Below are 10,430 nucleotides of genomic sequence, written 5' to 3' on the forward strand. Positions count from 1 at the left end.
CATCTCGCTCAGTCACTAAGCATGTTTGATAGCTCCAGGGTTCAGAAGCGAGTGCGTGTTTGTGCCTGTGCATCCAGAACATATACACTTTCACACGCGAAGAAAAGCCTGACTCCTTTACATCTTCTGAAACAAATGTAAAAACCGTTCTCCCTTTATTCTCTAAATTGCGTTAAAAAATGCAAGACAAATCAGCTTTTGCTGAAAATTCTGCTATCAGCTGAATACGCCGAGTCTGTCATTTGTAACATCGATTGATAAGAAAGGAAAAAAGGACGCCATAGTTAGTTTTTTTATTTTAAAGCACTTTCATTTGCATTCACTTTAAACGTTTTTACAAGGTCATGTGATTGGGATTCAAGGGCAATAAATCTAGATTGAGAATCCTCAGGGATTTTTAGACTGATGCTATAGATTATGGGTAGCACCTCAGTCTATTTATCTGCATTATATACGCCTGGATTGTCATTCTCAAAGCTCATGTGCTTCATGTGATTCTTTTTCCCTTTGAAAACATTTGGCTAAAAAGAAAACCTAAGACTGAGTTAATTTCTGCCTGACGAAGTTCAGTGAGAGCTCTTCCGTTATTTAATCCAGGTATCTATAATAAAAGCCTCCACCGCAGTTCAAAATCAACATATAAAACCCACTTGCCTAAACAGATTCGCAGAAGCAAGAAAGGTATATTCACAGCTCATCGAATGAGTTGTGAATGAAGGTCATAGAGCACAGGCAGGTGACTGTAGAGCCCCCAGCCTGCCCCGGCCGCACGGTGGGTCCTTCTCTGGGCACCGGCCGCCTCTCAATGAGCCGGGCTGTGCCTCCAGGCTGATGGGCTTAGCAGGGGGGGTACCTGCCCCCCTCAAACAGCCTGCCGCAATACCGGTAAACACCGGCAAACACCGGTATTTGGAGATGTGACACGCCAGAGGTTTTGAAGCTCAAGGAACAGAAGAAGACCTTCTGAAAATAGAAACAAGAGTGCAAAACATCAAATTGTACATAACAGTCGTTCCGTAAAACCCCGGAAAGTGGGTCTTGCTGCTAGCGGAGTTTGACTGCGCCTTCTGAAAACTCCAAGCTGAGGACAACTTTTCATTTCCTGGATATCAGCGGCGCTGACGCCCTCCCCGCCGCCGGGCAGGGCAGGGCAGGAAGGGCAAAGAAGGGCAGGAAAGAGCTGGGGTCCCCCCTCCCGAAGTCTCTCTCCCCGGCGGCGGGCGCACGGCCGGGAGCGCCGGGCAAAGCCGGGCAGAGCCGCCAGCTTCTCCGCGCCCGAAGAGCTCGAGGCTGTCAGCCCAGGCTCTCCCTCGCTCCTCTCAGGAGTCTCTACCCACCTTCAAACAGAAGGCAATTGATTAGTCTCAGTTTCTCCTCCCAGCAGAGATCCGATACTTTCCTTGGGATCAAACGGACCGGAGACTAAAGGAAGGGGTCGACGGACAGGAAAGAAGGAAGGAAACAGAGAGAGAGAGGGAGACAGCGGAGAAAAGGGAGAAAATGAAAGAAAGAAGGAAAGAGGGAAAGAATGGAAGAAGGAAAGAAAAAAAAAAGGGGGGGGGGGAGAAGAAGAGAAAAAGAAAAGAAAAGGAGAAAGAAAAAGAAATAGAAAGGAAGAGCAACAGGCAGGGGAGAGAGGGAGAAAGAAAGAGACAGGTAAAAGTAAGGAAATTGGAAGAAAAGAAAGAAAAAATGGTTGAAGAAAGAGAAGGAAGGAAGTAAATGAAGGAAGGAAGAAAAGGGAAGAAAGGAGAAAGTGACTTTGCTTCCACACACTGGAAGAGGATAGCTGCGTTTTCCTTTTCACAAACAAACAAATAAAAAAGTAATATTTCAGTAGAACCTAGACACTGTATATCTATGTACAAACACCCACATATCGAAAACGAGGGGAACGACTTATGCTTGATTTTCTGTGAGCCTTTCTCTTCCCAGTGTTTATAAGGCGGGGCTCTATTTGCAAGTTGTACATCTGTTCGCTTCACGTGACATTTTCATAAAAGCTCTAACATCTGGTCAAAATAAACCTCCTTCAGGTACCTGCTTAACTTTTCACATGTCAAAATTTTCCCTCTGAAGCTCCTCTTTCCCCCACGGCTGCAGCCGTGCGGATTGCTCCTTTCTTGACTGCTTGTTTAATGACTCTGTCGCGTCCAGAACAGAACAAAGCAACCCTAAACATGAGGGGCGACCCCGACCCTTCCCGAGAGCATCCTTCTTCCCCCCTCCTCCACATTTCCCCTCATTAGGAGGGCAGAGCGGGTCTCCGGCCAGCAGGAATATTGAGCGGAGGGATTTCGACATTGCAGGCACCAGAGTTTGCCCTCCAAGCAAACCCGCGGTTCTGCTCGGGCTGAGATATTGCACCAATTCTGGTAAAGCTCCCAAAGCCAAGCGATGCGTACTTAATTGTCCCAGACCGATTCCGTTATTATTTATGTTAACGGTAATTGCTGCTGTTATCGCTGTAGCGGTCTTGATTCCCAGGTGTTTCGTCGGGGTTGTTCTGGAGTGAAACGTGTCCTCTTTTGCCCCTGACCATGTAGTGAATTACGGAATTTTCGTAAAGTTCCTGCAAATTTACACCACCTCTTTATGAAAAGAGTGGAGAAGTGTCGGCTACCCAAACGAGAAGACTACCTAAATAAGTGGGGTGCAAGTGCTCCTGAAATGGGGAATTACTGGGAGAATGGGCAGATTTCCCCCTATCTGAGTATTTGGGTTAGTTTTGCGTTTTATTTCGGCTTTTTAGGCGGGTGTTACCATCATTATTATGTTTCCGGGACCTTATTGTTCCTGCTCTGTAAGATTGCTCTAAGCCTCCCGCAATCTCGATCACTGGGCCCTTATAAATGGCCGGCTGTTTGCTTAAAAAAAAAAAAGGGGGGGGGGGGAGGACGACGACGACACACTTTTGTACAAGTGATTTTAACCTGCTCCACCTTCAAGTGACCTGCCAAATACTCCGTCTTACTTTATAGACATCTGGGAATTCCATACATGCCTTAAACTCCAATTACACACCTTCAAAGGACACGTGCTTTGATTTGCCAAGAACATTAAGTGGACTGAAATCGAAAGAAGCTGGTGCAGAAGTTAATGTAAAATACATCCTGTGCCATGTTTACTGCGGCCAGGTTACGTGTGCGGCAAATAAAGGAAGCCCTGGTAGGATGTGGAGGATGTGTGAGCCTCCTTTTTTCGCCTTAGCCCCCCGGATCCCTCTGAGGGGTGAACTGAACTTTCCATCACCACCACCACCACCCTTTTCCCAAAGACGCTAATTTATGGCGGAGGGCTCCCGCTCAGCGGGAGCAGGGCAGAGGAGTCAGCGCCGTGTGAACCGGGCCAGCCGGGAGCAGGGGGCACCGGCGCAAGGGGCAAAGCCCCTTCCCGGGCATGGCTCCTGGGGAAGCCGAGCCCCGCGGTGGCTCGCCCCGGGCGGCAGGTGCCCGCGCTGCCGGCGCCGCAGGTGAGCCCCTCTCCCCCTCCTCTCTTCTGTGACTTCTGTGTCCCCCTCCCCGTTTTCCCCCCGCCACCGCGCGTTTGTTTGTTTTGCTTAAAATTACAGATGCGGGGGAAACCGCCTGACATCATGGGAGCGGGACGAACGTGCACTTTGAAGGGCTCCTGGCCAGGACTTCAAGTGAAATCATACGCCTGGGAGGAATCCGATACCGGCCTGGAGAAAGCAGCCCTGCCAAACCCAGGAATGCGGTGCGAGGGCCCGCTGCCGGCACCCCCCGCTCGCAGCCCTGCGGGAGGTTGAAGCTCAGAGCACCCGCCGCAGCTGCCCTCCGCCGGCTCCGCGGGGCTCGGCAGGGAGCGGCAGCTGCTTGGACCCGGACTTCTTCTTCGTTCGGGTTTACTTTTCTGCGAGTAAACGGGGCATAGCGATTCCTCGGAGAAAGAAGCAAAATCGATCAGGACTTCAAAAGTCAGAGTTCATTTTCTGATTTCAAGAGTGGTTATAATTCCCAGAAGACAAATTAATACACATGTAGTTTTTGCTGTTCCTTCGGTAAGCCCGGCTCTGATTTAATCGTTGTTGGCTCTAGCCCTAGGAACACCAGGTCTCTGCAGTCCCCAGTTCCAACCCAGGAAAGGGCAAGCTTGTGTTTTAAAATCAGGATTGTCTCCTTTTAAGTAATTTATTTATTTATTAATGAAGCGAAGGTGGCAGTTGGCAGCGGGAGCGCTCCAGCTGAGTGCCTGGGTGCCTGGGAAGGCTGTGGCACCAGCAAGGACACGGCCGGAGGGACCCGGGGTAAGGGGATAAGACCTGGCCGTGGCATGAGCCCCACAAGCAAGATCTGAAGGGAGGGTTCTTACCTGGGTGCTTCAGCTTGCAGGAAAGGGCTAGCACAGGCTGGGCCAGAGGCCTCTTGCTGGTTGCGACGGAGTCAAGAGGGTTTAAGTCCAGGAAGCAGCGATGCTCCGGGTTTCTAAAGGCAAGCACAGCTTGGCCCTTGACTTTTCAAATGCACTTGCTTCCTCATTCATATTTCGCAGGTATTCCCGTCCACGAAATGCAACTTTTCCTCGGCACCCAGTATCAGATTTTTTCGAACCTGTTTTCTGCCTAAACGTAAGGCTTTACCCCCCGTTCCCTGGTGTGATTTCTCCCTCAAAAGGAGCAACCTAAACCACCCCCAGCCTATCAAATCCCCCCCCTGCCCTTTGCTTTTCCTGCAGCCGAAATACCGTGGGCACCCATTACCCCCTCCTCGGCAGCCGGGTCGGATCGGAGCGAGGTTTTTCGGGAGGTGCGAGTGGGCGAGTGGGAAGCTGCGGGTGCCGGGGAGCCTGTAGGTGTCCGGGTGGCAGCAGCCGGGGAGCGGGCCACGGTTCCTCCTCCTCTGCATCACGAAGGGCCAAGACCACCAGAGCCCCATCCAATTTCTGAGTCCTTTCTAATCCGGCAGTGCAAACAAGAGCGGAGGGGTCTCTACTGTAATTGCACACTGGCCTAAAATATACACGATATTAAATTCATAATACTGTTATATCAGCAATAGTGGGTAATACGTGGGTATGGAAACAAAAACATTCAGGCAATAAAGTCAGCTCAACCTGTGCTATGCAAACAGGCTCTGTTTTGAAAAAAACACCCCTTCCTATTTACCCTGGACACTGGATGAACCCCAGCAGGGTCCCTGTCGCGGCGGACTCACCCGCCACTCTCCGCCCCCGTGGGGGAGCAGGAGGTGCCGCTCCTCGGGCACGGACCGGCTGCAACGAGCTGAGAGATGAGCAAGTGACAGCAGAGGAAGAATCAGTTGTCCGGTTATAAGGGCTGGTTTTGGGTTGGTTTGGGTTTTTTTTCTTTTAGTTTGCACAACTTCCCTTTTCACCCTCCTCCTTCCAAGCCCTTATATAGGGAGATTTCCTCTCTCTTACATCTGGGGTCTCGCCGCATACTGGGACCCCGCGGAGGGCATGGGGAAAAGAAACAGACACAACATGTGCCCTACATCTAGAAAACGAGAAGAGGTAGGGTTATCATATCCCTCCATGCTTTGCACAACGAAAATGTGATCGCTGGTGTGTACATTATATAAAACCCTAGATAGCAGAGCAGTCAAACATCACTTCCACCGGAAAACATCACTCGCTAGACACTTCCCTATTTCAGACTCACTTTCTGTCACTTTGCCTGTGGATGGACTAATCCTTGTTTAAAAGCGATGCCTCTTCTTCGGGGATATAAGCAAAACCGTTTGCACCGAGGTCCGGGGAATGAGCCCGGCTCCTGCCTTACATCTGGGGGGCAAAGCACAACATTAGCGCCGGAGCTCTGCGGTTCTAAGTTCTCACCCTGCAGAACTCTGCGGAGCTTGGCGCTAAGATTAAAGGGGGAGAGTGAGAAAAGACAGAATATCTTACATACACCACCCCGCAAATGCAGTGTGCTTCAGCGCAGAATAATAAAGCTGTCTCAATAAATAACTTGCCTATGTCTGTCAGTAGCTAGTTTATTTGCGTTTTTCGCCCGGTTTGTTTATACTAGTGCCTCCTCTCTCTTGGGTGTCTTTACAGCTCAACAAGCAGGTATTTATCTCCAGTTCCAACCCTGAGTTCCCAGAGAGACCAAACTTTAAGGTTATTAAAATTTCAATCATATTTATTTATTGCAGAAAAATAATATACAATGATATTTACAAAACAATCATAAAAATAGGAATGCATTTAGACACCGGATCTATTTGCATTTTAACATGGGTCATCAATAAATAAATAAAATGTTTTTTTTTCTCAGAGGAAAAATAATAATAATAAAAAAGTTAGGAACCGGGTATATAACAGCTAGAGCCCAGCTTATTCCCCCCTAAAAAAAAAAAAAAAAAAAATTGGTTTTCATCTCTACAGGGATATTTTTTGGTTGATTGGTTGGTTTCATTCAAGAATGAAGAAAGTCCACAATAATGTATTTCCTTTCATCAGTGGCTCATAGACACGACCTCTTGGGAATGCATGCAAAAAAAAAGGCAAATAAAAATAAAAAAGTTAAATTCCAACATTCTTCGTCAAAATAAAAAAAAAAAAAACTGTTTAGACTTCTATCAGAATGCAGAGATGTGTGGATTGTACCGACGCCCAAAGTATAGTCACTCTCCAAAGCCCTTGTCTCTTTCCTTAAGTGCTCCCCACGCCCTGCTTTGAATTTGGATATTGCTGAACCCAGGACACTCTTTTAATTTCCAATAAATCCTTGGTACTTTTTTTTTTTTTAAGAAAAGACCAAATGGATCGTATCCAACTTCAGAGTCTCTAGATTGTCCATTTTCTCCTTCTGTGGGAACAATGTCATCTGCAAAAACCCAGAGACGGCGGAAAACTCGTTACTGAAATGAAAGACACAAACATATCTTCCTACACCTCTCTGTCTCTGGAAATACACATCTTGGGAATGAGTGGAGGAGGAAGAAGCCCCTGCCTCCGCCGAGCAGGGGGTGCGGTGGCCAAGTGACACTCCAGCCCGGCAGCTCGCGGTGCCAGAGCCGGAGAAGGGGTAGGAAACCCTCACCGGGAAAGACAAGAGCGGATACAGATTCTCTCCAAAATACTAGCAGGATCACAGCTGGAGGAACCATCCCAGCAGCCCCGCTGGCTCCGCAGCCTTTGGTGAAGAAGTGATCCCAGGCCGGCCCCATCTGGCCAGGGTGCACCCGCGCCACCGCCGCCTCCCTCCCGCAGCCCATCCCCGCCGGCAACAAGTTTGGGCCCCTCGAGGCCGGGGCGCTCCTTGGGCTGCACAGGGGGAGGGACGCACTGCGGTGGTGGAAGGCTACTCCAGCCGCCCAGCTTTCCGGCCGGCCCTGGAAGCCAGGCCCCGCCGGACGGGGAGGTTCCCTCTCTCCTCACGGTCACTCGTGCCCGGCCCACGGCGCAGCTGGTGGTCCCTTGCCTCCTTCTCCAGCCCTTCCTCCCTCCAACCTTCTCCCCGCCAGTTTCGGAGTCCTTCCCTGCCTTACCTAGGGCTCCTGCCGGGGAGATGCGGGTGGGGGACGCCGCCTGCTAGTGGGATGCGGACATGGACCAGGCGCCCTCCATTCTCCAAACCGAGAAGGCGTAGCTGAGCCGCTCGTGAGCCACATAGCTGCAGCTTGCCATCTTGGAGTCCAGCTCGTCGCTCTGTAAGACCTGGTAGAGGAAGTCGATGTACCTGGCCGCCAGCTTGAGGGTCTGGATCTTGCTCAGCTTGTCCGAGGGCAGCGTGGGGATGATCTTCCGCAAGGCGGCGAATGCTTCGTTCAGCGACTGCGTGCGCTGCCGCTCCCGCACGTTGGCCATGACCCGCTGGGTCTGCAGCTCCTCGTAGGACTGGGGGCTGCCGCCGCCGCTGCTGCTACCGCCGCCGCCGCCGCCGCCCGCCCCGCACTTCTTGCCCCGCTTGCCTTGGGCCGGGCTGCACGGCTCGTCCGCGGCCCCGACGGCGCCGCCGGCGCTGCGGCGGCTGGAGCGCCGCTTGCGCCCCCCTCTCTTGTTGTTGGGCAGCTGCTGCCGGTCCGGCTCCTCTTCGCTGTTGCTCAAGCTGTCGTCGGCGGGGGAGACTGGAGAGTTTGACTCGTCCTGCTGCATCATCTCTGGGGGCAGACGCGAGAAGCGGGCCGGGAGGGGGGGGAGGGCAGGGAGAAGAGGGGGGCACCTAACCCGCCAGCTCCCCCTTGATCGGCTGCTTCGCTGGCCTGCAAGGAGAGGGAGGAGGAGGAGGGAGGGAGGGAGGGAGGACCTCACTTTGGGGGGAGGGGGGATGGCATCAGGATCCAAGAGGAAAAAACAAAAGCCAACAAAAAAAATTCCCTCCCGATCCCTCCTTGGAGCCCCTTCGAGGTGTCTGGGATTGGGAGAAAGTTGAAGACTTGGAGGTTCTTATAGCTCCTGCTGGCGGAAAGTTTGGGGGCAGCAGTGTCATTGGCCTGACGTGGAGAGGAGGGACTTTTGCTGAGTTTTATAGGAAAGTTTCCGCTTCCCCCCCTCCACGCCCTCCCCCAATTATTTTTTTCAAGCCATTCACAAGTGATCTGCCCCCACCCCCCCCCCCCACCCCGCACACACGTACATCCTTACCCCAACCCCTTTCTCGGCTTCCCTCTCCGCGTTTTCTCCCTCAGGCTCCTTCGGTTCGAGCTCGGCTCGGGGTGGTGCTGCGGAGCCGGGGCAGGAGGTGATGGGGTGCCTGTGCACCCACCCGGGGCTGCGGACGGGCCAGCTGGGCTGCTCAGTGCCCGCGCCGGGGGGCGGCTGCCCCGGAGTCGCCCGTGTCGCTAGGACTCTCTCCTCTGCAGCGGGCACGGCTAGCTGCTAGGGGGAGAAAACTGAGATTACCCGTGGGGCAGCATCCAGGCACATCCTAATTTTGTCCCGCTCTTGCACACGCCGCTGTCCCGTCACCAAGCTTCCCCGGGGTCTGGCTTTGCGAGGGAGTCGCACATTTCTGGGCTGGGGAGGAGGGAACAGCGCAGCCTCGTCCTGTCAGGCTGAAGGACTGCGCTCGGCGAAAGCCATTTCCGAGGTGGAAGCAGCGGGGAAACTAAGCACTGATTTCGCACATACGCACCAATCCTTGAGCTCGTCTTAATAGAAACCCGGGAGGATCCGCGTCCCCAGGCTGGCATAGCAGAGACAGGAGGGCGTGCAGACCCTCTCTGCCGACACTCCGTGCCTACCGACAGCTCACTGCAGCTCGCCCTCTCTGCAGGCGCTCGAGTCCGGCGCTTCCTGGGAAGAGAGCTTATTTATTTTAAATGCTCTTTTATGTTTGCAGCCCAAGCTATTTCTCCCCATCCCCCGCCTTTGTGCCTCCTTCCCCGCTCTCCAGCAGCACAGAGCAGGTGGTGTGTCTTTTTAACAACAACTCAGATTCAAACGGGAACGCCTGGGAAGGAAAGCTAGGAATTGCCATCCATTAGTAAATGGGGCGATGCACTTTTGCTGCAACCTGCGAGGACACCGCATGCCACCGCTGTCGGCCGCTTCGACGGGATACCTCTGGGCGCGGGGGGAAGCGGGAAGCCCGGTGCAGCGCTGCAGGTCCCCGGCTGCGCTTGAGGTGGGAGGGTGAATGAAAGAGCAGAGGAGCGGAGAATCCCAGGGACGAAAAAGACGAGGCTTCTGGAAGAGCGCTGTCTCCTGTTCAGGGAAAAGAGCTCTCCGTCACCTCTGCCTGGGGACTCTGCTTCTCCGGGTAGAGGCCTCCTACCCCAGGCGTTGCGAGGGGTCAGGACCCCTAGGCCGCCGCCGCCAAGGGGCGTCGGGCCCGGCCCGACACGGCCGATATCCTCTCTCCCGGCAGCAGCGCCCGGCGGGAGGGAGGAACTGCCCCGCCGCTTCCTCGCTGCCCCTTGATTAGTTCTCTTCCTGTTCTTCCATGCCATGATGTGAGCAAATAGCTGTCTGCCCTAAACCTTCTTTTGTGGGAGACAGCTGGAAGCAGGACAAGGAGAGGAGACAGGGACTGGTTAATAGGGAAGGGAAGGCACACCGACATGCAGACCCACAGTGAGCCAGCGCAGCTTCCTCGCTTTTGTCTTGTTCCTGCTGCGTGTGCTGCAACCCATAGGCCTCTCCACTCCCCTTGACACTACGGCTTGTCTGGGGAGCTTCAGGGGTTCCCTTGTGTTGGCAGGAGCTGCTGTCCTAAGGTAAGAAGATCTGTTTCTCCTTTCACCTCCCTCTCACCAATAATTTTGGCTGTGCCCGGAGCCTCAGCATTCCTCTGGGGTGTTGAGCAGTGCCCTTACAGAGGAAAGGTTGGAAACAGTAGCTGTGCGCATCTGGAGGCAGCTCTGGAGGCTTGCCTTGCCTTGCCTGCATTTCCCTCTTTCCTTTCTCTCCCATTCATCAAAAAAACAAAGTGCAAATCCAAACCTATGCAACTATCACCTTGCTGAGAACAGATGCTGGGGTTTTGCCATGGAACAGGAGGA

At 53.1% G+C, this 10,430-nt stretch overlaps 1 protein-coding gene across 1 annotated transcript; it reads right to left on the minus strand.

The window, feature by feature from the left end:
* Nucleotides 1-6,690: 6,690 nt before the first annotated feature.
* TWIST1 (twist family bHLH transcription factor 1) lies at nucleotides 6,691-8,492 on the minus strand. The gene is made up of 2 exons (XM_057406233.1): nucleotides 7,476-8,492; nucleotides 6,691-6,811 (listed from the first exon to the last, which is right to left on the minus strand). Exon 1 carries the CDS (start codon nucleotides 8,083-8,085, stop codon nucleotides 7,519-7,521), a length of 567 nt encoding a protein of 188 aa, XP_057262216.1. The 5' UTR covers nucleotides 8,086-8,492; the 3' UTR covers nucleotides 6,691-6,811; nucleotides 7,476-7,518.
* Between the last annotated feature and the right edge of the window lie 1,938 nt (nucleotides 8,493-10,430).

This window comes from Pezoporus wallicus, unplaced genomic scaffold (genome assembly GCF_028554395.1).
Source record: "Pezoporus wallicus isolate ANWC-B61680 ecotype Strahan unplaced genomic scaffold, APGP_CSIRO_Pwel_v1 contig_5879, whole genome shotgun sequence".
Taxonomy (NCBI): domain Eukaryota; kingdom Metazoa; phylum Chordata; class Aves; order Psittaciformes; family Psittacidae; genus Pezoporus; species Pezoporus wallicus.

Excerpts from the sequence above, each read along its gene's own strand:
- TWIST1 (XM_057406233.1), bottom strand. The coding sequence starts at position 8,085 with ATGATGCAGCAGGACGAGTCAAACTCTCCAGTCTCCCCCGCCGACGAC.